Raw genomic sequence first — 27,891 nt, forward strand, 5'->3', positions numbered from 1 at the left:
TTCCAGAATTAATAGGGAAGGATGGTGGCTGGAAGGGCGATGAACGTTGGCGTTTGTGATTACATATTCTCTGTTTCCATTATACACCAGCACTGACACGGACAGCAATCCATCCACTGACAGAGGACAGACTGACTATAGAGAGAGCAATGCTAACGAAGCACATGGAAGCGCTAACCCGAGCAGGTAAATGGCAGATTGTTTAATAATCCACATATGTAACGGGGCGGAGGGAGGGGGGTGAAGATACAGCATTAACATTCCAGGCAGACCACGTGTTAGTGCTACAAGAGGTGGAACATTATCACTGGTGATACAGAGTAGGGGGAAGGATTTGAAAATTAATGCAAAAACTCCCAAATATGAAATGGGAAAGGCAGGGACCAATGAAGTAGTAAAAGTGGTATAAACATTTTAATGTGCGATATCACATGTGTAACCATCATACACAATTTTTTTTTTCTTTCAAAAAAAGTTTTTATTGACAGATATCAACAATAAATTAGCAAAACATGCCAAGACATAAATACACATAACAATAAAAGACACTTCAAAATGAAGAATGCAATATTAAATGCAATATTAAAAGGACAATACCAAACATGAGAATAGAAGGGATTATGTGGCACCTGACACAATACTAATAGACGTGCGATAAAGTACAGACGATATGGAATAAAATATGCTACACATCCCAACCTGATCACAATAATACACCTGAGGTGATCACTTTTATGTTGTACCGGGTTGTAGACTGAAAACACTGTCTCAAAGCATCTTTAATTAATGGTGATAGTGTATGGACATATGGAAGCCATATATCAAAACGTTTCCCTGTCAGTTTCCCTTTTTGGAGTGTAGTACAGGTTGAGTATCCCATATCCAAATATTCCGAAATACGGAATATTCCAAAATACGGAATTTTTTGAGTGAGAGTGAGATAGTGAAACCTTTGTTTTCTGATGGCTCAAAGTAACACACACTGTGTTTAAAACACAAAGTTATTAAACATATTGTATTAAATGACCTTCAGGCTGTGTGTATAAGGTGTATATGTAACATAAATGCATTCTGTGCTTAGACTTGGGTCCCATCACCATGATATCTCATTATGGTATGCAATTATTCCATAATACGGAAAAATCCCATATCCAAAATACTTCTGGTCCCAAGCTTTTTGGATAAGGGATACTCAACCTGTATTAGTCCAATCCATGGAAAATAGATAGAAAATACGAGTATGCAATAAGGAGATGGGAACAGGGTCGGGAGAAACCCTTTGGAATAAATTAGTGTTTTTTTGTAGCTGATGCTAATTTATTAAGTAGAATACGGTTTCATTTAGATAATTACTAGGGGATAACTTAGGATATATGCCTCAAGAAGCCCATGGCTTATCAACAGTGTGTTGTATGTTCAAGTCAACTAGGATATAGGTTTGAAGTATTTGCCACAAGGATTGTACCTTCAGGCAGCACCATAAACAGTGAACTATAGGCCCCATTCAGACCTGATCGCTGCTGTGCATTTTCGCTCAGCGGGCGACCAGGTAAAAGACTGCACATACGTATGCCCCGCAATGCGCATGCGCGTCAGCAAACAGGCATCGCCGGACAGCAACAGGCTGGTGCGAAAATTTCAATCGCACAGCCATTCGCTTGCTGACAGGAAGAGGCCGTTAGTAGGTGGTAACTGGACGTTTTCTGGGAGTGTCAGGAAAAACGCAGCCGTTACCAAGCGTTTCCAGCGAGAGTGTGTGATGTCAGCTCCGGCCCCGATCAGCCTGTTCTCATCGCACTGTAGGAGTAAGTCTGGGCTGCGCACACACTGGTAAAATCATTCAATGGTGATTGAGGTGCGAACAGATTTGCAGCTGTCCACTGACTGAGGGGTTTTTTGCAGGTCGGTGTACATGTGCGATCGCACACTTGCACGGTGAATATACACTCCCCTTGGGCGGCGACTATCTGACCGCAGCACAACAAATTTAGCAGGCCAGCCATCAGGTCTGAATCACCCCCTATGCCCGCATCTTGAAACCCACATTTATAGCAATTTGAATTGGGGGCGTCTACTTGGGTGTAAAATAAGACCTGTGCAGAAGTTTTGGATGCATTTCTGTATAAGAGGTTGAAGTTAATTACTTATCCAACTTTACGTTGGCCTCTAGAATGGATTTCAAATCGATATCAGGAAATTCTGCCCTCTACTGTAACAACCCTGCGTTTCCTGGTTCTAAATTAAGCAGCGGTCGTGCCTGAGTGTAAATAATAGATGTGGAGAAAGGCCCGTTAGGATCCCATCGTGTAGCTCTATCTAACTCACCGTCCCTATCTGCCTCAGTCAGAGAAATCCAAACTTTATGTACATAACTACACGCCTGCAGGAAGGGAAATAAAGGAATATTCAAAGATGGAAATTTCTCTTTGTCTGCAAGTGCGTGAGAATGGTCAGTGATTTAAGGCCCAAAAATTGATAAACATATTTTAATCCTCCCAAATACCAGCTGTAAAATATTGAGGAAGTGCTATTAAGTAAGAAATTGGAGTTTCCCCATGAAGGTAAAAATAATGAGGTAAATCTTGATACTTTTAAGTTGGTGCATATCGCCCTCCATGCCAGGCAGGAAGATGTTATTAAATTGTTACCTTTGATTATAGCAGGCAAGGCTTGTGGCAATGGGGGTCATTCCGAGTTGATCGCACCAAGCAACTTTTTGCAGCTGGTGCAATCAACTAATCTCCGCCTATGGGGGAGTGTATTTTAGCATAGCAGGGCTGCGATCGCTTGTGCAGCCCTGCTATGCTAAAAAAGTTTCACTCAAAACAAGACCAGCCCTGCAGCTACTTACCCAGTGCGACGGATCCAGCGATGAAGGTCCCGGCTGTGACGTCAGACATCCGCCCTCGGTTCTCCTGGACACGCCTGCGTTTCTCTTACCACTCCCAGAAAACAGTTGGAAACGGTGAGTATCCGCCCCGGAACGCCTCCCGCCTGTCCACCTTCTTGCGATCGCCGCTGCAATCACATTTGTCATTGGCGGCATCCTTGCCCGACAAAGGGACCGCCGCGCATGCGCATTTCCGACCTGTTCGCACCGCAGCGAAGAACCGCTGCGTGCGAATGGGTCGGAATGACCCCCATAGTGTGAAGAGACACCAAATCCCATTGTGGAAGAAGGATTGTTCTAAGGGCCTAATTCAGACCTGATCGTAGCGGCAAATTTGTTAGCAGTTGGGCAAAACCATGGCCCTCATTCCGAGTTGTTCGCTCGCTAGCTGCTTTTAGCAGCATTGCACACGCTAAGCTGCCGCCTACTGGGAGTGTATTTTAGCATAGCAGAATTGCGAACGTAAGATTAGCAGAATTGCGAATAGAAATCTCTTTGCAGTTTCTGAGTAGCTCGAGACTTACTCTGCCACTGCGATCAGTTCAGTCAGTTTCGTTCCTGGTTTGACGTCACAAACACACCCAGCGTTCACCCAGACACTCCCCCGTTTCTTCAGACACTCCCGCGTTTTTCCCAGAAACGGCTGCGTTTTTTCACACACACCCATAAAACTGCCAGTTTCCGCCCAGAAACACCCACTTCCTGTCAATCACACTCCGATCTCCAGAACGAAGAAATTTCTCCGTTAAGCCGTGAGTAAAATAGCAAACTTTTTAGCAAATTTACTTGGCGCAGGCACACTGCGAACGTTGCACATGCGCAGTTTGCGACTAATCGCACCGATGCAAAGAAAAATAACGAGCGAACAACTCGGAACGAGGGCCCATGTGCACTGCAGGGGGGCAGATGTAACATGTGCAGAGAGAGTTAGATTTGGGTGAGGTGTGTTGAAACTGAAATCTAAATTGCAGTGTAAAAATAAAGCAGCCAGTATTTACCCTGCACAGAAACAATATAACCCACCCAAATCTAACTCTCTCTGCACATGTTATATCTGCCCCCCCTGCAGTGCACATGGTTTTGCCCATGTGCTAACAAATGTGCTGCTACGATCAACTCTAAATTACCCCCTAAATGTCTAGTAGCATAAGCATTGCGTCCTCCTATCCAATCCAAAGCTATCCTATAATTAGCTGCTAAGGCGAAAGTCTTAAGGCCAGGTATATTTATTCCCCCTTCGGCCCGCTTTTGCTGTAATTTAAACAAGGAGATCCTCGGGCGTTTAACCACCCAAATAAATCTAGATTAGGGCGTATTCAATTGCTTAAATGCACTTTTAGGCGGAATTATAGGGAGCATTTGCAAGACATATAAGAATTGTGGGAAACAAACCATTTTATACAAGTGACAGCGTCCAGTGTACAATGGTGGTCATTCCAAGTTGTTCGCTAGCTGTTTTCGGTCGCTGCGCAGCGTTCAGGCAAAAAAATGTCACTTCTGTGCATGCGTATGCGGCGCAATGCGCACCCGCAACGTACTTTCACAACAGCCGATGCAGTTTCACACAAGGTCTAGCGATGCTTTTAAGTCGCACTGCTGGCCGCAGAGTGATTGACAGGAAGTGGGGGTTTCTGGGAGGTAACTGACCGGTTTCGGGGAGTGTGTGGAAAAACGCAGGCGTGTCAGATACAAACGCAGGAGTGGCTGGGGAAACGCAGGCGTGGCTGGCCGAACGCAGGGCGTGTTCGTGACGTCAAAACAGGAACTAAACAGTCTGTAGTGATCGGTAGCTAGGAGTAGGTCTCGAGCTGCTTTTTTTGTAGCAGCGCTGCGATCCTTTCGTTCGCACTTCTGCTAAGCTAAGATACACTCCCAGAGGGCGGTGGCTTAGCGTTTGCACTGCTGCTAAAAGCAGCTAGCGAGCGAAGCGAGCGAACAACTCGGAATGAAGGCAAATAAGGAAAGATGTGCCCATTTGTTAAAATCTACAAAATTTAAAGAGCCAGCATGCCTGATCACCCCATCTATACCCCATGGTACTGAACTCCAGCATCCCCTATGTGTGATGGAAAAAAGGGGAAGGTAATTTGAAGTATACAGTTTTGAATTGGTGATTAGGGATCTTTATACCCAAGTAAGTGATACCGTCATCTGTAGCCAAGTAAAATGGGAACTCTGTGCCCCAATCAGATTTAGCTGATGGAAAGAAAGTCAACGCTTCAGTTTTAGGGGTATATTCAATAACTGTCGGAAGCTGCCGTCTTGTCGGAAAGACGGCAGCTTCCGACAGTTTTAGGTCGGAAGGGGTTCTAACCTATTCATTACGGCCCTGTTTATTCCGACAAGTCGGGAAACCCGACTTGTCGGAATGCACGCTGATCGGCGGCTTCAGCCGCCGATCAGCGTGCATTGTCGGAAACGGGGCCAAACCCGACAGGTTTTAGCCCCGTTTCCGACAATCTCAATCCGACTTTAAAAAAAAGCGAGGTCCCGCTTGCTGGAGCCAGGTGGATGCTGCCGTGAGCCTCCTGTTGTTACGCTGCTGCAGCCGCTGCTCCCCCCGTCTCCTTCTCTCCTCCCCATATGCTTCGTCTCCACCGTCGGGCTGCCATTAACTCCTCCTGGCTGGCTGCGTCCAACACCTCCCGGTGGGCTGTCTTCAACTTTCTCCTGGCGTGCTGCCACCAACTCCCTCTCCTCCCGGTGGGCTGTAGCGACCTCGCTCCCGGCAGGCCGCCTACACCTCCTCCCGGCGCCGCAAACAGCTCCCTCCCCCAGGCGCCGCTGACAGCAGCAGCAGGCCATGACAACGGGAGCTGCCAAATCCGACAGTCGGATTTGGCCGCTCTTTTGAATAGGGGTTGTCGGGTCCATTCCAACAACTGCATGTCGGAATGGACCCGACTCTTATTGAATATACCCCTTAGCATGATTAATTTTAAACCCCAACACTAATTCAAATAAATTTAAGATAGCAAGTAGGTACAGAAGTGCTATGCGAGGATTGCTACAATAAAGTAATACAGCATACACACGTCTGATCAAATGTAGGACAATACCATTCCAAGAACACAGCAGTAACACATAATAATGTAAATATTTCTTGTAACTTCACAGTGATATACGTATTGGTAATAGATGTGGTGCACGGCTCAATGCTTACTTGTCTTCATTCACAGTATTGAAGGTGAATCCAGAAACACAGACGCAGGATATGTACAGTCTGGTGGCTTCATCAGGTCAGTTATATATTTATGTATATTTATTATTTCCCTTATAGTACTACACTGAATGATAGGTTGGTGCTTTCACATTAATTAAACAATAATTATTGTAAAAAAAAAAAAACTCAAGTGTATAAGTTAAGCTCGTCCAGCTGATCATTGTAAATAAATTAAATTAAATTGTCTAATTTTTAGTGCATGATTAAGGAACAAATAAGTAAACAATACATAACAGTCATATTAACTTATAATCAATATATATTCAGGTTTACCGGTGTTGACCATGAAACGAGATCACCCGGCAGGTGGGCAACGCCTGTGAAGAGTCCATCAGCAGGAATGGGGGTAGAGCTGACATCCAGGTTAGTGATCATGTATGGAATAAACCTGGACGCTGATGCAGCTACACCTCTCAAGATCTCCTGTAGTGCAGGAGGACTGCTGCAGCAAGACCAAATAGTGCTGACGACAGTGGGCAGCAATATGTACTATGCACTATGTCCCCTCTGATTGGATGATTGCAGATTGACCTATCTAGCTGACTGTATATAAATCATTACTGTAGCTGCTCTAATATATGAAATCATGGCCCAGTCTCAGAGATGCTTGTCAATGTGTTATGGTGAACGCTAGATGGGTATTAGGTTGGGTACACTTGGTATAATCTATTACTAGTGTAGGGAGTGGACGTGGGTCTGGACTCTTTCGGTGTAATACAAATTAGCATTTTGTTACATAACTTTTGTCATTTTTTACTTGCCAGCACTGATACTGACGGTAATTCATCTACTGATAGAAGAAAAACGGGCCATAGAACAATCAATAATAACAGATTGCAAGGATTTGGACAAACTGAAAAACCGAGCAGGTGAATGGCAATGATTGTTTATTAATTGGCGTTTATAAAGGAGGTAATCAGTATTAAAGCTGAGTTGGCAGCCATTTATAACTGTCATTTGAATATTTGTGTTAATCCCTTATGGTGATATACATATTGGGGGTCATTCCGAGTTGTTCGCTCGTTATATTTTTCTCGCAACGAAGCGATTAGTCGCTAATGCGCATGCGCAATGTCCGCAGTGCGACTGCGCCAAGTAAATTTGCTATGCAGTTAGGTATTTTACTCACGGCATTACAAGGTTTTTTCTTCGTTCTGGTGATCGTAATGTGATTGACAGGAAGTGGGTGTTTCTGGGCGGAAACTGTCCGTTTTATGGGTGTGTGCGAAAAAACACTACCGTTTCTGGGAAAAACGCGGAGTGGCTGGAGAAACGGAGGAGTGTCTGGGCGAACGCTGGGTGTGTTTGTGACGTCAAACCAGGAACGACAAGCACTGAACTGATCGCAGATGCCGAGTAAGTGTGGAGCTACTCAGAAACTGCTAAGAAGTGTCTATTCGCAATTCTGCTAATCTTTCGTTCGCAATTTTGATAAGCTAAGATTCACTCCCAGTAGGCGGCGGCTTAGCGTGTGCAAAGCTGCTAAAAGTAGCTTGCGAGCGAACAACTCGGAATGACCCCCATTGTTAATAGATGTGACTGCACCAATCTGTGTGCCTGATTCATGTTTGTAAGTAAAGCAAAAAAAGCAAGTAACCATGTTGCCATGCAAGGGGAGTAAATACATTTATATTGTTTCTGTGCAGGGTAAATACTGGCTGCTTTTCCATGTACTTGCAAAGGGAGAAAAATAAAGCTTTTGTGTGGGCGCACTCTTAATTCGATCTAGGAGAATTCCTAGGATATATAAGGAATAGTGTTAAAACATCTATTTATTGTTCAAAGTTAAAAATTAATATAGTTACCCACGTATATGATCCAACCGTGACTGAGAAAGAAAATTGTTATGAAAAATGTTAAAATGTTCTGGTCTGTTAATCACAGGGAGTGATTAGAAGGGTGGGAGACACTTGATTGTCTGACACCTGTTTCTCCTGACCAGTACAGAAATTCTGTATTAATGGGACCAAGAGGAAGTCAGGGTAATCTTTTGTGTATTTATAAGAGACCATTTACTGGGTCAATACTATACACTTTGCTGGTTAAACGTCTGTTCCTAAAGACACGTATGAAATAATAAACAATTGAATAATTAATTAATTATTATCTTCATGGCCTGGTACTGAATTGATAGTCAACAGACCGAAGATATGAAGGAAGAAACAATGGTGATGCTGCTGTTGGTATCACTTTTCTCATAGAGAAAAATAATTCATACTCTACAACACCGGGTATTCACAGGAGGTCTCCTTCCCCGATACTAACCCAGCCCAACGCTGTTTGGCTTCCTAGATCGGACGAGATCGGGCATTTGCAGCGTGGTATGGTAGTAGAGAGGAATATGTGATTTGTGTACCAATGAGAGTGCACCTATATAGGAATTTTGAAGAAACAAAGTTATGCCAGAAAAGAGAAGTATAACATGTGGATCTACTTTCCACGTTAGACACGGCCAAGCGGACACCACTCTTGTGGTGCCGTGTGCCCTGAATCGTGAATGAGAGTCCACGGAAAAAAAGTAATAGTCAGAAAAAAATTTATACCAAGGATTATATAATTGTTTTAAACCATTAGGCCAATCCTAAATAATATGTAGATCATACGTGGTCATATACGGAGACACTAAGTATAACCGTCACTTAGGATTAGAAATAAAGCACAACCCGGACACAGGAACAATAATTCTCTGACAAACTATGTGTGGCTATTGGGTATATGCCAAAAGCCGATAGACAATAGCAGAAATGAAAATGAGAATGTTATCCCTTTATAGGATGTCTAAATTTGTTTATGATAATCTCTGCACGTATATTACAAGTATTTTGCCCAAGGTTATATACAGTATATTGGCACACAGAATTTGTAACTATACCCTGCAATAATACAAGTAATTTAGAGACGATGTATCACACAATAATTATGCATTAGAAGGTTAGTATGTGTCAGTAAGGCGTATTGTACTACACTGTCGCTTAGATACATTCACCCTGCGGGTGCAGGCTTACGATACAGTCCATTGTGCGGTTAGATAGAGATGTTCCAGAGTGTCACGGTTATAGGAGAGACTGCTGCCAGCAAAAGACTCCGTGAGAAGGTCCCCTGTGGTGGTCCTGTGGAAAACGCGTTTCACCCGTTAGGGCTTGTTCACTTCCTGCACCTGCTTTTCCATGTAACCCACAAATATTGGCTGCAATTTAGATGTCAGTTTGAACACGCCCCACCAACATCTAAAGGTGGGTACACACTGATATATATATCTGCCGATCAATTGATCGGCAGATATATCTATGGACGGATCAGGCAGTGTGCTGTGCATACACACTGCCCGATCCGTCGGGGACTGACGTCATGAACTGGGCGGGCCCAGTTCAGCTGTCAATCACCGCCGGCTGCCGCAGCATGTAGCCGACCGCCCGTACACACACAGCGACGCGCCAATATATCGGTAGATATATTGGCCGTCGGCTGTGCTGCGGGGCCGACGCGATATGTCTGTGAACGACTGAGTTCACAGACATATCGCCCGTACACACTGGCCGACGGACCCGCGATATATCGGCCGTTCAAGAGAACGACCGATATATCGGCCAGTGTGTACCCACCTTAACTCTCTCTGCACCTGTTACATCTGCCCCACGTGCAGTTCAGCATGGTTTTGCCCATTTGCTTGCTTTTCTGCTTTACATACAAACATGAATCGGGCCCAGTGTCAGATAGCGGCTACTCCTACAGCTCATATAACATTGATGTTTCATGCAATAATGCTTATTTGGCTTTATTCATAGTACTGGGCACGAAACGTATAGACTTACTGCTACAGGACAATCTGAAACTGGCTATATCACTACAGACGCAGGATATGAGCAGTCTGGTGGCTTTATCAGGTCAGTTATTTTGCTTTTGTTAGGAATTTTTATTTATTGTTTTCCTTCTTACACAACACTGTGGTGCGATGTTTCCGCTCACTGTGATGTACAACCCCGCTGCCGTTGCAGCCACAGTGTAAAGTACTTCGTGATTCATGACAGTGCCCATTTCTCTTACGTTCTAGAGGATGCTGGGGTCCACATTAGTACCATGGGTACAGACGGGTCCACCAGGAGCCATTGGCACTTTAAGAGTTTGAGAGTGTGGGCTGGCTCCTCACTCTATGCCCCTCCTACCAGACTCAGTTTAGCAAAATGTGCCCGGAGGAGCCGGTCACAGCTCCATAGGAGTTTCTTTAGTTTTATTTTTTTGAATAGAGTTTAGGCACAGGGAGGCTGCTGGCAACAGCCTCCCTGCTTCGTGGGACTAAGGGGGGGAGTAGTGTCCGCCCTGAGGGGTCTGAGCCACTATCTCCGCTGACAGGACACTGAGCTCCTGAGGGGATTGATCGTTCCCCGCCACAGGGGATCGCTCACCCCAGCAGCATGCCACCAACCCCCTTACAGAGCCAGAAGACGTCGGTGGCGAGTTAGTCACCGCCCCCCCTTACAAAACTCTATGGCTGTTTGGTCCAGGTCGGCACCTTCAGGGCCCCCAGGCACTCACTCTCAAAAACGTGCTCTTGCCCAGATTATGCAAGACGACACGGATACCAACTCGGACACGGTAGATGGTGATGAGGACGTGCTGTGGGGGGCATCTCTTGCAGAAGGGGTGCAGTTGATGATTGAAGCCATTAGAGATGTGTTAAATATTGCTGATGCAATACCTGAACAGGTTGAGGAGGCTTACTGCACGGATAATAAGAAAGCCTCGCTAACCTTTCTTGCATCTAAAGAGTTAAATGCTATATTTGAAAAATCCCGGAAAAACCCAGAGAAAAAATTCCAGATCCCAAGAAAGGTTCTGTTGGCATTCCCCTTCCCTGAAGAGGATAGAAAGAAATGGGAAAACCCACCTATAGTTGACGCATCTGTGTCCAGACTGTCAAAAAAGGTGGTTTTACCTGTCCTCGGATCTGCCGCGTTGAAAGAACCGGCTGATCGCAAAATTGACACTACGCTCAAATCCATATACACGGCTTCGGGGGCGATATTGCGCCCTACTATTGCCTGTGCATGGATTTCTAAGGCTATAGTAAAGTGGTCTGGCGCGTTACTTGAGGAATTGGATACAATGGATAAAAGTGATGTTGAATTGTTCTTATGTAACATACAGTATTCTGTAGGATTTACGGTGGAATCCATGAAAGACCTGGGTTTGATGGCTGCAGGGATATCTTCCATGTCGGTCTCGGCTCGTAGAGGACTCTGGCTGCGCCAATGGTCTGCCGACACGGAATCCAGGAGAGGCGTGTAGAACCTACCCTACACAGGTCAGGCTCTATTTGGGGAAGCGCTAGATGCGTGGATTTCCACGGCAACTGTCCTTTCAGGCTCCTAAAGCAAGAAAGAACAAGCCGCATAACACCTTCTTTAGAGAAGGGCGGGTAAAACCCCAAAAACCTGCTACTGCAGTCTCCTTAAGACCAGAAGCCTGCTTCTGGTACGTCAAAATCCTCAGCATGATGGTGGACCGCACGGCCTGGAGGAGGGGCCGGTGGGGGCGTGGCTCAGACGATTCTGCTATGTGTGGGTGTCGTCCGGCCTGGACCCCTGGGTACAGGATCTTGTGTCCCAGGGGTACAGGCTGGAGCTTCAAGAATTCCCGCCTCACCGATTCTTCAAATCAGGCTTGCCAGCTTTGCTGGCAGACAGGGCTATCCTACAGGAAGCCATCCAAAAATTGGAAGGGTCACAGGTCATTGTCCCAGTTCCACCTCATATGCACAACTAGGGTTACTACTAAAACCTTTTCGTGGTACCGAAACCGGATGGTTCGGTCAGGCCAATTATTAATTTGAAGTCGTTGAACCCCTATCTGAGGGAGTTCAAATTCAAAATGGAATCTCTGAGAGCGGTAATCTCAGGTCTGGAGGAGGAGGAGTTTCTGGTATCCCTGGATATCAAGGCTGCGTACCTCCACATTCCATTTCGCAGCCGCATCAGGCTTATCTCCGATTCGCACTGTTAGACAGTCACTTTCAGTTCCAGGCACTGCCGTTCGGTCTCTCCACGGCACCGAGGGTGTTCACCAAGGTGATGGCAGAGATTATGGTTCTCCGCAGCAGGCAGGGAGTGAACATAATTCCGCACCTGGACGATCTACTGATAAAGGGAGAGGTTATTGCAGTCTATCACTCTTACGACTATCACTCTTACGATCCTGAACCTTTCGAAATCACATCTGGAGCCGACAAGGAGTTTGTCTTTCCTGGGAATGATCCTGGACATGGAAGTGCAGAGGGTGTTTCTTCCAAGAGAGAAAGCGTTGTTGATACCATCCATGGTCCGGGATGTCTTGAAACCTGCCCGGGTATTGTTTCATCAGTGCATTCACATTCTGGGGAAGATGATTGCCTCCTACGAGGCTCTACAGTACGGGAGATTCCATGCTCGACCCTTCCAACTGGATCTCCTAGACAAACGGTCGGGATCACATCTTCACATGCACCAGCGGATACGCCTGTCACTGAAAGCCAGAACTTCACTCCTCTGGTGGCTGCAAACTTCTCACCTACTCGAGGGCCGCAGGTTCGGAATCCAGACCTGGATCCTTCTGACCACAGATGCAAGTCTCAGAGGTTGGGGAGCGGTCACCCAAGGGGAAACCTTCCAAGGAAGATGGTCAATTCAGGAAGCAATTCTTCCAATAAACATACTGGAACTAAGAGCCGTGTACAACGGTCTTATCCAAGCGTCTCGTCTTCTACAAGATCGGGCCATTCAAGTACAGTCGGATAATGTGACGGCGGTGGCCTACATAAACCGACAGGGAGAAACAAAGAGCAGGGCTGTAATGTCAGAGGTGACAAGAATCCTCCTCTGGGCAGAAAGGCACGTATTGGCGTTGTCAGCTATCTTCCTTCCAGGAGTGGACAACTGGGAAGCGGACTTCCTCAGCAGACACGATTTCCATCCAGTAGAATGGGGCCATCATCCGGAGGTGTTCACAGACGTGACCAGTCGTTGGGGCATGCCTCAAATAGACATGATGGCCTCACGTCTCAACAGGAAACTCCGGAGGTACTGTTCCAGGTCAAGCAGTGGCGGTAGATGCCCTGGTAACTCCATGGGTGTTCCAGTCAGTGTATGTGTTCCCTCCACTTCCACTCATTCCAAGAATCCTAAAGCTCATAAAGAGAACATGGGTTCGGGCAATTCTCATTGCTCCGGACTGGCCAAGGCAAGCTTGGTACGTGGATCTTCTGGATCTACTGCTGGAAGAACCGTGGCCTCTTCCTCTTTGCAAGGACCTTCTGCAACAGGGGCCGTTCGCTTATCAGGACTTTCCGCGGCAACGTTTGACAGCATGGCGGTTGAACACCAGATCTTAGCCCGTAAGTGTATTCCGAGCAAGGTTATTCCTACCCTGATACAGGCTAGGAAAGGGGTAACGTCTAAACATGACCATCGCATTTGGAAAAAATATGTGTCTTGGTGTGAATCCAAGAAATTTCCTACGGTGGAGTTTCAACTTGGACGGTTTCTCTTCTTCCTCCAAGCAGGTGTGGATATGGGTCTGCGTTTGGGATCCATAAAGGTCCAGATTTCGGCCTTATCTATTTTTTTCCAGAAACAATTGGCTGCCCTCCCTGAGGTTCAGACCTTTTTGAAAGAGGTTCTGCACATCCAGCCTCCCTTTGTGGCGCCGACGGCACCCTGGGATCTTAACGTGGTGTTGCAGTTCCTGCAATCGGATTGGTTTGAGACTCTGCCAGAGGTTGAGGTCAAGTTTCTCACGTGGAAGGCTGTCACTTTGTTGGCCTTAGCTTGTGCTCGACGTGTGTTGGAGTTGGGGGCTTTATCCTGTAAAAGCCCCTATTTAATCTTCCATGAAGATAGAGCTGAGCTCAGGACGCGTCAGCAGTTCCTTCCAAAGGTTGTGTCAGCTTTTCATATCAACCAACTTATTGTGATGCCAGTGGCTACTGACTCCTCAATTCCATCAAAGTCCTTGGACGTGGTGAGGGCTTTGAAGATCTATCTGAAGAGGACTGCTCGTCACAGAAAATCGGACTCTTTGTTAGTCCTGTATGATCCCAAGAAAATTGGGTGTCCTGCTTCTAAGCAGACGATTTCTCGCTGGATTAGGTTCACTATCCATCATGCATATTCTACGGCAGGATTGCCATGTCCAAGATCTGTTAAGGCCCACTCTACTCGTAAGGTGGGTTCTTCCTGGACAGCTGCCCGGGGTGTCTTGGCTTTACAGCTTTGCCTAGTGGCTACTTGGTCAGGGTCGAACACATTTGCTAAGTTCTACCAGTTCGATACTTTGGCCTCTGAGGACCTAAGGTTTGGTCAGTCAGTTCTGCAGGAGCCTCCGCGCTCTCCCTCCCGTTCTGAGAGCCTTGGTACATCCCCATGGTACTAATGTGGACCCCAGCATCCTCTAGGACGTAAGAGAAAATAGGATTCTAATTACCTACCGGTAAATCCTTTTCTCGTAGTCCGTAGAGGATGCTGGGCGCCCGCCCAGCGCTTCGTGATCCTGCAGTAGTTATCTGGTTCAGTTCAACTTTGTTCTTGGTTGAGTACTGCTTTTGTTATTTTGTTAAGTAATGTTTCAGCTTTTGCTGATTTTCAAGCTCGTTAGCTTGGTTTGCCTTGGCAGTATCAGCGCGCCGAGCTTTGTGGCTGCGTCAGTGGATAGCGGACGCAGATTCCAAGCGCAGTGTGGAGTCTCTACCTTCCTCAGGGAAGTGCCTATTCGGGGGTTGAGTTGGATACGTGGATTTCTAAGGTTACTGCAGGAAAATCCACATTTCTCCCCTCTGGGGCCCGCCGTCTAGGCTTTCCTACCCGGGGCCGTCTACCCAGTCCTTTCGGACTACTAGGTTTAGAGCAAGAGCCAGAGGTGCCTCCAATGCAGCGAGATGCACCAGAGGTAAGACAAGAAAACCAGCCACCTCAGGTTCTCAGGAACATAGCACCAGTTCAGCTTCCACTAAGGTCTCAGCATGACGGTGCCTCCCCACCCCGAGGGAATCTCGACTGCATCACTTCAGCCGCAACTGGGAAGGCTCCTGCCTGGATATCTGGGTAAGGGACCTCATTTTTCAGGGCTACAAGCTGGAGTTCGACAGCGCTCCTCCCCAACAATTTTTCAAATCAATCTTACCAGTTTTGGAGGATACACAAATTACGCTACAACAGGCCATCCTAAAGTTGGTCCAGTCCCAAGTCATTGTTCCAGTGCCACTACAACAACAGGGTTACTACTCCAACCTGTTTGTGGTACCGAAACTGGACGGTTCGGTAAGGTCCATTTTAAATCTAAAATCCTTGAACCCTTACCTAAAGGTTTTCAAGTTCAAGATGGAATCCTTGCGAGCAGTGATTGCGAGTCTGGAAGAACGGGAGTTCATGGTCTCGCAGGATATAAAGGACGCTAATCTCCATATCCCGATTTGGCCGCCTCATCAGGCTTACCTGCAGTTTGCCCTGCTGAACGATCACTACCAGTTCCAGGCGCTACCCTTCGGCCTGTCCACGGCTCCGAGGGTCTTCACGAAGGTAATGGCGGAAATGATGTTCCAGCTTCGAGTCCAGGGGGTCAATATTGTCGATCTCTTGATAAAGACGAGATCCAGGGAGCTTCTATTGCTCAATATAGACCGCACTATTCAACTTCTGTCACGACATGGGTGGATCCTCAATCTACACAAGTCCCACCTGGAGCCCACTCGGCGGCTCCTGTTCCTGGGAATGTTTCTGGATACTGTGGCTCAGAAAGTGTTCCTCCCAGAGGAAAAAGCAAGGACACTCCAGGAGATGGTCCAACTGGTGCTACAGCCTACTCGGATATCCATCCATCTTTACATAAAATTATTGGGAAAGATGGTAGCCTCATACGAGGCCATCCAATACGGAAGGTTCCATGCCAGAACATTTCAGTTGAATCTCCTGAACAAGTTGTCTAGATCCATCTTCAGATGCACTGGATAATACGGCTGTCCCCTCAGGCCACGATCTCCCTCCTGTGGTGGCTACAGTCCTCAAACCTGCTGGAAGATCGCAGTTTCGGGATTCAGGATTGGATCCACCTCACGACAGATGCGAGTCTGAGAGGATGGGGAGCTGTCACCCAAGGGGCTCAGTTCCAGGGCAGATGGTCAGCCCACGAAGCCCTTCTTCCAATCAACGTTCTGGAACTTCGGGCGATCTACAATGCTCTGCTTCGGGCCTCTCCTCTGCTCAGGGATCAGGTGATCAAAGTGCAGTCGGACAACGCCACTGCGATGGCTTACATAAATCGACAAGGCGGGACAAAAAGCAGAGCCTGCATGCAAGAGGTGTCAAATATACTCCTCTGTGGAGAAAGAAATGCAGGAGCAATGTCCGCAATCTTCATTCTGGGGATGGACAACTGGGAAGTGGACTTCCTGAGTCATCACGATCTCCACCCGGGAGAGTGGGGTCTCCACCAACAAGTGTTTCAACAGATCATTGACCTGTGGGGCTGTCCACAGATAGACATGATGGCGTCTCGACTCAACAAGAAGCTTTGCTGGTATTGCTCAAGAACCAGGGACCCTCAGGCGAGGGCAATAGATGCACTGACGTCTCCTTGGCCTTACCGGCTGGTCTACCTGTTTCCTCCGTTTCCATTGCTCCCGAGGGTGCTCAATCGAATCAGGGAGTCCAGGCAATTCTCATTGCCCCGGATTGGCCTCGGAGGGCGTGGTACGCGAATCTTCTGGACATGTCCGTCGAAGACCCTTGGCCTCTGCCAATGAGAAAAGATCTTTTGCAACAAGGACCATTCATCTACCCGGACTTTTGGCGACTTTGTTTGACGGTTTGGAAGTTGAGAGGAAAATCCTAGCTAACAAGGGCCTTTCCAAGAAGGTTATTGCAACCATGGTTCAGGCCAGAAAACCTGTGACGTCAAAACACTATAATCGTATCTGGAGAAGATATGTTTCTTGGTGCGAGAAACGCACATACCCGCAGAATTCCAATTGGGACGTCTTATGTTTCCTGCAGGCGGGTGTGGATAAGGGCTTACGTCTGGGTTCCATTAAGGTCCAGATCTCAGCTCTCTCAATTTTTTTTCAGCAGAAGTTGGCAATGTTGCCAGAAGTTTAGACCTTTTTGCAAGGGGTACTTCACATACAACCCCCGTTTGTGCCGCCCACAGCACCTTGGGATTTGAATGTGGTGTTGGAATTTCTACAGTCCTCCTGGTTTGAACCTCTGATGACGGTAGAAGACAAGTACCTCATGTGGAATACAGTGATGTTACTGGCTCTGGCTTCTGCTAGGTGTGTCTCAGAATTGGGGGCCATACTTGATCTTTTACGAGGACAGAGCAGAGCTCAGGACTAGGCAGCAGTCCCTGCCGAAGGTTGTCTCTGGGTTCCATCTGAACCAACCAATTGTTGTCCTGTCTAGTGCTGGCATTTCTGCTTTTTCTGAGTCATTGGATGCTGTGCAAGCCTTGAAGATTTATGTCAAAAGGACGGCTCGAATACGAAAGACGGATTCCTTATTCGTGCTCTATGATGCGCAGAAAAAGGGTTGGCCTGCTTCAAAGCAGTCCATTGCTCATTGGCTGAAGTTGACTATCCAACAAGCCTATGTGTCGGCAGCCTTACCTGTTCCTAAGTCTCTGAAGGCCCACTCTACCAGATCAGTGGGGTCTTCCTGGGTGGCTGCCCGTGGAGTCTCGGCCTTGCAACTATGTCGAGCTGCTACCTGGTCAGGGAAGAACACCTTTGTGAAGTTCTACAAGTTTGATACCCTGGCCAAAGAGGATACACAGTTTGGGCAGGCGGTGCTGCAAACGTCTCCGCACATTCCCGCCAGTTCTGGAAGCTTTGGGACATCCCCATCGTACGAAGTGAACCCCAGTATCCCCTATTGATGTTGGAGAAAACGGGGTTTTAATACCTATCGGAAAATCCCTTTCTCGTAGTCCATAAGGGATACTGGGCGCCGGACTCAGTGCATTGACTTGTCTGCAGGTTTTTCTTGTAAAAGTTTACCTCTTCAGCTGTTGCTGTTTGTTACCAGCCGTTGCTGGTCATTTTATGTTATTGGTGTGCTGGTGTATGGATCTCACCACTCGTTGTTCTTATGTCCTTCTCTCAAGTATGTCCTCTTTCTCTTTCGCGCACAGTTTTGCCTATACTGGCTGTGGGAGGGGGCATAGAGGGGAGGAGCCAGCACACCCAGTTGATGAAATTTAAAGTGCACCAGCTCCTTTGGACCCCATCTATACCCATCGTACCAAGTGAACCCTAGTATCCCTTATGGACTACGAGAAAGGGATTTACTGGTAGGTATTAAAATCCCATTTCTCTGACGTCCTAAGTGGATGCTGGGACTCCGTAAGGACCATGGGGAATAGCGGCTCCGCAGGAGACTGGGCACAACTAAAGAAAGCTTTAGGACTACCTGGTGTGCACTGGCTCCTCCCACTATGACCCTCCTCCAGACCTCAGTTAGAATCTTGTGCCCGGCTGAGCTGGATGCACACTAGGGGCTCTCCTGAGCTCCTAGAAAGAAAGTATATTTTAGGTTTTTTATTTTCAGTGAGATCTGCTGGCAACAGACTCACTGCAGCGAGGGACTAAGGGGAGAAGAAGCGAACCTACCTGACTGGAGATAGTTTGGGCTTCTTAGGCTACTGGACACCATTAGCTCCAGAGGGATCGAACACAGGACCCAACCTCGATCGTTCGGTCCCGGAGCCGCGCCGCCGTCCCCCTTACAGAGCCAGAAGCATGAAGATGGTCCTGGAAATCGGCGGCAGAAGACTTCGGTCTTCAACAAGGTAGCGCACAGCACTGCAGCTGTGCGCCATTGCTCCTCATGCACACCTCACACTCCGGTCACTGATGGGTGCAGGGCGCTGGGGGGGGGGGGCGCCCTGAGCAGCAATATGAATACCTTGGCTGGCAAAAAATCACAATATATAGTCCCAGAGGCTATATATGTGATAAATACCCCTGCCAGAATCCATGAAAAAAGCGGGAGAAAAGGGGCGGGGCTATCTCCCTCAGCACACTGGCGCCATTTTTTCTTCACAGTGCAGCTGGAAGACAGCTCCCCAGGCTCTCTCCTGTAGTTTTCAGGCTCAAAGGGTTAAAAAGAGAGGGGGGGCACTAAATTTAGGCGCAATATGTGTATACAAGCAGCTATTGGGGGAAAAATCACTCAGTTATAGTGTTAATCCCTGCATTATATAGCGCTCTGGTGTGTGCTGGCATACTCTCTCTCTGTCTCCTCAAAGGACTTTGTGGGGTCCTGTCCTCAGTCAGAGCATTCCCTGTGTGTGTGCGGTGTGTCGGTACGGCTATGTCGACATGTTGGATGAGGAAGGTTACGTGGAGGCGGAGCAGAGGCCGATAAATGGGATGTCGCCCCCTGTGGGGCCGACATCAGAGTGGATGGATAGGTGGAAGGTATTAACCGACAATGTCAACTCCTTACATAAAAGGCTGGATGACGTAACAGCTGTGGGACAGCCGGCTTCTCAGCCCGCGCCTGCCCAGGCGTCTCAAAGGCCATCAGGGGCTCAAAAAACGCCCGTTACCTCAGATGGCAGAGACAGATGTCGACACGGAGTCTGACTCCAGTGTCGACGAGATTGAGACATATACACAATCCACTAGGAACATCCGTTGCATGATCTCGGCAATGAAAAATGTGTTACACATTTCTGACATGAACCCAAGTACTACATAAAAGGGGTTTTATGTTTGGGGAGAAAAAGCAGCCAGTGTTTTGTTCCCCCATCAGATGAGTGAATGAAGTGTGTAAAGAAGCGTGGGTTCCCCCGATAAGAAACTGGTAATTTCTAAAAAGTTACTGATGGCGTACCCTTTCCCGCCAGAGGATAGGTCACGTTGGGAGATATCCCCTAGGGTGGATAAGGCGCTCACACGTTTGTCAAAAAAAAAAAGGTGGCACTGCCGTCTTAGGATACGGCCACTTTGAAGGAGCCTGCTGATAAAAAGCAGGAGGCTATCCTGAAGTCTGTATATACACACTCAGGTACTATACTGAGACCTGCAATTGCCTCAGCATGAATAGTGCTGCTGCAGCGTGGTCTGATACCCTGTCAGATAATATTAATACCCTAGACAGAGATAATATTTTGCTAACATAGAGCATATTAAAGACGTCGTCTTATATATGAAGGATGCACAGAGGGATATTTGCCGGCTGGCATCCAGAATTAAGGCAATGTCCATGCTGCCAGGAGGGTATTAGAGACCCGGCAGTGGACAGGTGATGCTGACTTTAAAAGGCACATGGAGATTCTGCCTTATAAGGGTGAGGAATTGTTTGGGGATGGTCTCTGGGACCTCGTATCCACAGCAACAGCTGGGAAGAAAAATTTTTACCTCAGGTTTCCTCACAGCCTAAGAAAGCACCGTATTTTCAGGTACAGTCCTTTCGGCTTCAGAAAAGCAAGCGGGTCAAAGGCGCTTCCTTTCTGCACAGAGACAAGGGAAGAAGGAAAAAGCTGCACCAGACAGCCAGTTCCCAGGTTCAAAAATCTTCCCCCGCTTCCTCTGAGTCCACCGCATGACGCTGGGGCTCCACAGGTGGAGCCAGGTGCGGTGGGGGTGCGTCTCGGGAACTTCAGCGACCAGTGGGCTCGCTCACAGGTGGATCCCTGGGTTCTGTAAGTAGTATCACAGGGATACAAGCTGGAGTTTCGGGGCGACTCCCCCTCGCCGTTACCTCAAATCAGCCTTGCTTGCTGCCCTCGTGGAGAGGTAATACTGGCGGCAATTCACAAGCTGTACTTCCAGCAGGTGATAATCACGGTACCCCTCCTTCAACAAGGCCGGGGTTACTATTCCACAATGTTGTGGTACCGAAACCAGACGGTTCGGTGAGACCCATTCCAAAATTGGAATCCTTGAACACTTATATACGAAGGTTCAAGTTCAAAATGGAATCGCTCAGGGCGGTTATTGCAAGCCTGGACGAAGGGGATTACATGGTATCACTGGACATCAAGGATGCTTACCTGCATGTCCCCATTTACCCTCCTCACCAGGAGTACCTCAAAATTGTGGTACAGGACTGTCATTACCAATTCCAGACGTTGCCGTTGGTCTGTCCCCGGCACCGAGGGTATTTACCAAGGTAATGGCCGAAATGATGTTACTCCTTCAAAAAAAAGGGAGTTATACTTATCCCGTACTTGGACGATCTCCTTATAAAGGCGAGGTCCGGGGAGCAGTTGTTCGTCGGAGTAGCACTATCTCGGGAAGTGCTACAACAGCACGGCTGGATTCTGAATAGTCCAAAGTCGCAGCTGGTTCCTACGACGCGTCTACTGTTCCTGGGTATGGTTCTGGACACAGAACAGGAAAAAAGGGTTTCTCCCGGAGGAGAAGGCCTAGGAGTTGTCATCTCTAGTCAGAGACCTCCTAATACAAATACAGGTGTCGGTGCATCAATGCACGCGAGTCCTGGGAAAGATGGTAACTTCTTACGAAGAAATTCCATTGGGTAGGTTCCATGCAAGGATCTTCCAGTGGGATCTGTTGGACAAGTGGTCCGGGTCGCATCTTCAGATGCATCGGCGGATAACCCTGTCTCCAAGGGCCAGGGTGTCGCTGTTGTGGTGACTGCAGAGTGCTCATCTTCGAGAGGGCCGCAGATTCGGCATACAGGACTGGGTCCTGGTGACCACGGATGCCAGCCTTCGAGGCTGGGGGGCAGTCACACAGGGAAGAAACTTCCAAGGAAAGTCAGGAGACTTCCCTACACATAAAAATTCTGGAACTAAGGGCCATTTACAATGCCCTAAGTCAGGCTAGACCCCTGCTTCAACACCGGCCGGTGCTGATCCAGTCAGACAACATCACGGCGGTTGCTCATGTAAACCGACAGGGCGGCATAAGAAGCAGGATGGCAAAAGCCACAAGGATTCTCCGATGGGCGGAAAATCATGTGTTAGCACTGTCAGCAGTGTTCATTCCCAGAGTGGACAACTGGGAAGCAGACTTTCTCAGCAGACAACCTCCACCCGGGAGAGTGTGGACTTCATCCAGAAGTCTTCCAAATGATTGTACACCATTGGGAAAGGCCACAGGTGGACATGATGGCGTCCCGCCTCAACAAAAAGCTAAAAAGATATTGCGCCAGGTCAAGGGACCCTCAGGCGATAGCTGTGGACGCTCTGGTAACACCATGGGTGTACCAGTTGGTGTATGTGTTCCCTTCTCTGCTTCTCATACCCAGGGTAATGAGAATAATAAGAAGGAGCGGAGTAAGAACTATACTCATTGTTCCGGATTGGCCAAGAAGAGCTTGGTACCCAGAACTCCAAGAAATGATCTCAGAGGACCCATGGCCTCTGCCGCTCAGACAGGACCTGCTGCAGCAGGGGGCCTATCTGTTCCAAGACGTACCGCTGCTGCGTTTGACGGCATGGCGGTTGAACGCCGGATCCTGAAGGAAAAGGGCATTCCGGAGGACGTTATCCCTACGCTAATTAAAGCTATGAAAGAAGTGAACGCAAACCATTATCACCGCATATGGCGGAAATATGTTGCGTGCTGTGAGGCCAGGAAGGCCCCAACGGCGGAATTTCAGCTAGGTCGATTTCTGCACTTCCTACAGTCAGGGGTGACTATGGGCCTAAAATTGAGTTCCATTAAGGTCCAGATTTCGGCTCTGTCGATTTTCTTCCAAAAATAGAACTGGCTTCACTGCCTGAAGTTCAGACTTTTGTTAAGGGAGTGCTGCATAGTCAGCCCCCGTTTATGCCTCCAGTGGCACCGTGGGATCTCAACGTGGTGTTGGATTTCCTGAAGTCGCATTGGGTTGAGCCACTTAAATCCGTGGAGCTAAAATACCTCACGTGAAAAGTGGTCATGCTGTTGGCCTTGGCGTCGGCCAGGCGTGTATCAGAATTGGCGGCTTTGTCATGCAAAAGCCCTTATCTGAATTTTTTATATGGATAGGGCGGAATTGAGGACTCGTTCCCAATTCCTTCCTAAGGTGGTATCAGTTTTTCATGTGAACCAACCTATTGTGGTGCCTGCGGCTACTTGGGACTTGGAGGATTCCAAGTTACTGGACGTAGTCAGGGCCCTGAAAAATATATGTTTCCAGGACGGCTGGAGTCAGGAAAACTGACTCGCTATTTATCCTGTATGCACCCAACAAGCTGGGTGCTCCTGCTTCTAAGCAGACTATTGCTCGCTGGATCTGTAGCACGATTCAACTTGCACATTCTGAGGCTGGACTGCCGCACCCTAAATCTGTAAAAGCCCATTCCACGAGGAAAGTGGGCTCTTCTTGGGCGGCTGCCCGAGAGGTCTCGGCTTTACAAATTTGCCGAGCTGTTACTTGGTCGGGTTCAAACACTTTTGCAAGAGTCTACAAGTTTGATACCCTGGCTGAGGAGGACCTAGAGTTTGCTCATTCGGTGCTGCAGAGTCATCCGCACTCTCCCGCCCGTTTGGGAGCTTTGGTATAATCCCCATGGTCCTTACGGAGTCCCAGCATCCACTTAGGACGTCAGAGAAAATAAGATTTTACTCACCGGTAAATGTATTTCTCGTAGTCCGTAGTGGATGCTGGGCGCCCATCCCCAGTGCGGATTGTCTGCAATACTTGTATATAGTTATTGCCTAACTAAAGGGTTATTGTTGAGCCATCTGTTGAGAGGCTCAGTTATATTTCATACTGTTAACTGGGTATAGTATCACGAGTTATACGGTGTGATTGGTGTGGCTGGTATGAGTCTTACCCGGGATTCAAAATCCTTCCTTATTGTGTCAGCTCTTCCGGGCACAGTATCCTAACTGAGGTCTGGAGGAGGGTCATAGTGGGAGGAGCCAGTGCACACCAGGTAGTCCTAAAGCTTTCTTTAGTTGTGCCCAGTCTCCTGCGGAGCCGCTATTCCCCATGGTCCTTACGGAGTCCCAGCATCCACTACGGACTACGAGAAATAGATTTACCGGTGAGTAAAATCTTATTTTTTTCACACCAGTGCCCACAAGAGATAATATTTACTTGCACTGCTGGATCCACCAGCCAGGAGGCACATCTCTTGCCGATGTCTGAGTGCTGGAGCAGCCAGTCAGGATGACTCTAAAGGGGGGGGGGGGGGGGATGGAGGATATGTAGGCCTAGGTTCTTCCAGTGTTTTGTTGTATATCCCTTGTTTCCTTTATTTGCCAGCACTGAGACTGACGGAAATTCAACCTTTGATAGAAGACAAACTGACAACACAAAATACGATAATAACCGAGCACGAGGATTTGGACAAACTTGGAAAGCGAGCAGGTAAATGGCAATGATTGTTTATTAATTATAAAGGAGGTGAAGAAGTATTACTCTTACTGCATTAGGCTTATGTAACATTTACATTTCATGCTCTAATGCTCCTTTGTGTGTATCAATAGCACTGACCATGCTACCTATAGACTTACTGATTCAGGGACGTTCAGCATTCCCGACGCAGGAAATCACCAATCTGCTGGCTTCATCAGGTCTGTTATGTCACATATTATTGTGTCATTCTGTTTCATATGTTATTTACCTTTTTGTACAACTCTGCATGGTATGTTAGCAGAGTAAAATGAGTCATTAATAACACTAATCATTTGAGATATGCCATACCATATTATCAACTTCTCTCGTTTTTTGTACAATTGAGGAACATATAAGTAAAATATACATACCAGTCATATGAAATTATAGGTGTGGTTGCTGTAAAAGACAAGTACACTACTCATGACAGTAACCATAAAAATCACCACAATTTGGGACAGGAAGAACGTTCTGATGCTAAAAAACCTTAATGATCTATTTTCTGACATAGGCTAATTAATAACGTGGTCACATTATAGCACGCTGTGTTATTGTAGCCTCTGTGTTTATCCAGGTTTACCAGCACTGACCAGGGAATGAGATCCCCCGGCGAATGGACACCGCCTAGTAAGAGTCCTGCAGCGGGAACAGGAATAGATCTGTCATCCAGGTTACTGATATATATATATATTTATCTTGGTTACCTTTGTGATCCAATAGGAAAATAGCTCTGACTAATGAGATTTATCTTTATCTTTTCTTACGATTTACACCTTTAACCTCCAGCCAGTAGTAATGTTCAACAAGGAGATTAGCTGGACCTCAGAGCAGGGTTCACGGTTGGCCCAGACAGAGTACAGGTTGAGTCTCCCATATCCAAAATACCAAAAAATAAAAAAAAAATTAGCGCTTTTGAGCAAGTGACACCTTTGCTTTCTGATGGTTCAGAGTGCACAAAGTTTGTTTCATACACAAAATAATCCACAAATATATCTATATATAAAATAAAGTCCCTGACAGGCGTCTCCCTGTCTGTCTGTTCGGGCTAATCTCGAGAATTGCTTGGTGGATTTTGATGTGGATTTCACAGAATTCTAGAGCATTTGTTGAGGAAGGAGTAGGTGTATGAAACATTAATCAAATAGACAAAAGGGAGCCAAGCAGTGATGGTTTTAGTAAGAGTGACAATTTCAGTAAGAGAAGAATGGTCTACACTGCACATAATGGCCAAGAGTGGTACTGCAGTATGCATGTGCAGCTTCTGCCATGGCAGGGGGCAGTAATAAGTCTTCTTTCCCCTGGGCATAATGCATTATCTATCCCTTGCTGTACAGAAAAAGATAAAGGGAAAAAGTGCTCAGGAGCTGGATATTTATTATTGCAATAAAATAGTTTTTAATACATTAGACACGCATTGGCCGGTATACAATTAAGACAACAATTAATAATTCAAAAATATTTTTAAAAACAGCAATAATATGGCCTAATAAACAATTCCAAGATTATATTCCAGTCTGCTTAAATATATTCATGCATTCTACAGATTAATAGTTTGTCTCTCAAAGTATAACTTGTCACAACAGTATCCTATAGCAATATTATTAGTCCAAACAGTTCACTCTGTATGTTAGTATAGCAGTCTTCTATAGTAATAATAGTAGTAGCAGCAGCAGTCCTTGCAGCAGAAAGCTCATATTGCAGGTCACCATGATTTGCAAGCTGTTAGTGAAAAACTCTAAATTAATCAGGCTGATACCATTTTATTAGAACCGTTTTTAGTCTACTCTTGCTCTCTCTTAGGAATTCATACTGTTAACAACCGGGGTTTATAAATACCTTGTCCGATTTATGAGCCTGGCCAGGCATAAAGCTGGATATATAGATCACTGTGCAATAACAGTTCCCACTTGATCCAATCTCCAATGCTGGTGGTGCGTAAGTCTCCCAGCTGCTGGTGTGCAAGACTCCCGGCTGCTGGTGCTAGCCTATATTGCAGCCTTCTCTGGAGTACCAACTGCAGCGATATTATCACCATCCTTTGGTATAGTGGGAGATCCAGCAGGTGTGTGATAGTCCTTTGGAGTAATGCCTTAACGCGTTTCCCCGCCTATACTAGTTATCAGGGGCTTCCTTTTGAACTGTTTGCACTAATAATGTTTTGAAAACCGTTTTATTGCAATAATACATTTTGAGTAACCCCCTAGGAAACAGCTACTGGGAGTACTGGAGATTTAAAAAACCCTGATCGGCGCTAGGTCATTTGGTTTATTTAAGATTGCCTGCTGTACAGAGCACATACTGAAATGCTAGCCATTGAAATCGATACAAGGGATGGTAAGAGGAGCTGAAACTGTAAGATTTGTCTATCTGGTGGGAGCACTGTGCCGAGAGAAGCACGCTGGCTCTAATCACTCTTATCACGCTTATGTGATGCATCACTTATCTTACTGTATATGCCAATATATCCATGCCTTCCCCGGCAGTTCTACATAGTAGTATACAGTAAGTATGGTGCTGGGCAGCCTCTGGCATGGCAGGGCAGAGGAAGGGAGACCCTGCAGTCCGGCATTCTGATCTCATGATTTGATCTGGCAGTCCGTTCCTTTGGGGACAGAGCAATGTAAGGTGGCTGCTCTGAGGTTCCACGGGAAAATCTGTCACTTAGATGGATGAAGGGGAATAAAGATCCTGAGTGGGAGGTGTAACGCCCTGACCTAGCTGCAAACATCTGGAACATAGATACATCTCCCCATCCTGACCTATATATCTGTCTCCATCCTCTACCACCAGCCCTTCTTGACAGGCAATGTGCAAATGCACAGCCTGCATGGTGCTCATGTGGTTAAATCCCACACTCCTCTTTTCTAGGAACATATTCATTTACACTCAAGTGTGCATCTCATTTAAAAAAAGATGATGTAACAGGGAATGGGTGTTTCTGGGTGGCGACAATTCGGATGCACTGACCTATCCAATCAGCGTAGCCTGCACCCCTTACAGATCTTTTGACAGACAGACAGTGGGCGGAATGGCGCAGATATTCTCAAAGACTGCCTGATATCCCCATCTGAATAATCCAGTAAGCAGGCTGCAGCAGGTTGACGCAAGAGCGGCTGCAGGTGCATCAGACTCGGGCCTATAATAATTTATTCCTGTGTCAAGACACAATGTAACTCCATCGTCTAATGCCCAGGAATGTTGGGTCAGTTTGACTTCCTCAGTTCTAGAGAACCTAAAATCCAGGTCTAGCCCGGGTAATTGAACACAGTTCAAGCCGTGTCACAGCGACTTCAAACCGGGTTCACACCACAGACTGGACCCGGAATGGTGGCGGGTCTTCCCTCTGCCGGCGATTGGAGATGACATCATCATCTCCAAGTGCCAGTGATCCACCTCTCCATACACTTTTAACGGGACCTGGCTCGAGTCACCTGTTTACGCTGTTACCCGAG

At 47.0% G+C, this 27,891-nt stretch overlaps 1 protein-coding gene and 1 pseudogene across 5 annotated transcripts in view; one reads left to right on the plus strand and one right to left on the minus strand.

The window, feature by feature from the left end:
• The window catches only part of SYNE3 (spectrin repeat containing nuclear envelope family member 3), a 199,381-nt gene that overhangs the window by 149,392 nt on the left and 22,098 nt on the right, over positions 1 to 27,891 (plus strand). For all 5 annotated transcript variants that reach the window (XM_063947611.1, XM_063947615.1, XM_063947614.1 and 2 more), the window contains 8 exons: positions 91 to 186; positions 6,070 to 6,129; positions 6,381 to 6,476; positions 6,878 to 6,982; positions 9,899 to 9,997; positions 24,308 to 24,412; positions 24,532 to 24,618; positions 25,014 to 25,109. In XM_063947611.1, coding sequence (XP_063803681.1) covers positions 91 to 186; positions 6,070 to 6,129; positions 6,381 to 6,476; positions 6,878 to 6,982; positions 9,899 to 9,997; positions 24,308 to 24,412; positions 24,532 to 24,618; positions 25,014 to 25,109 — 744 coding nt within the window. The remainder of the gene's footprint in view (positions 1 to 90; positions 187 to 6,069; positions 6,130 to 6,380; positions 6,477 to 6,877; positions 6,983 to 9,898; positions 9,998 to 24,307; positions 24,413 to 24,531; positions 24,619 to 25,013; positions 25,110 to 27,891) is intronic.
• On the minus strand, positions 8,330 to 8,448 carry LOC134981665 (5S ribosomal RNA; annotated as a pseudogene).

The sequence above is a fragment of the Pseudophryne corroboree genome, chromosome 12, assembly GCF_028390025.1.
Source record: "Pseudophryne corroboree isolate aPseCor3 chromosome 12, aPseCor3.hap2, whole genome shotgun sequence".
In the NCBI taxonomy this organism is placed as follows: Eukaryota; Metazoa; Chordata; class Amphibia; order Anura; family Myobatrachidae; genus Pseudophryne; species Pseudophryne corroboree.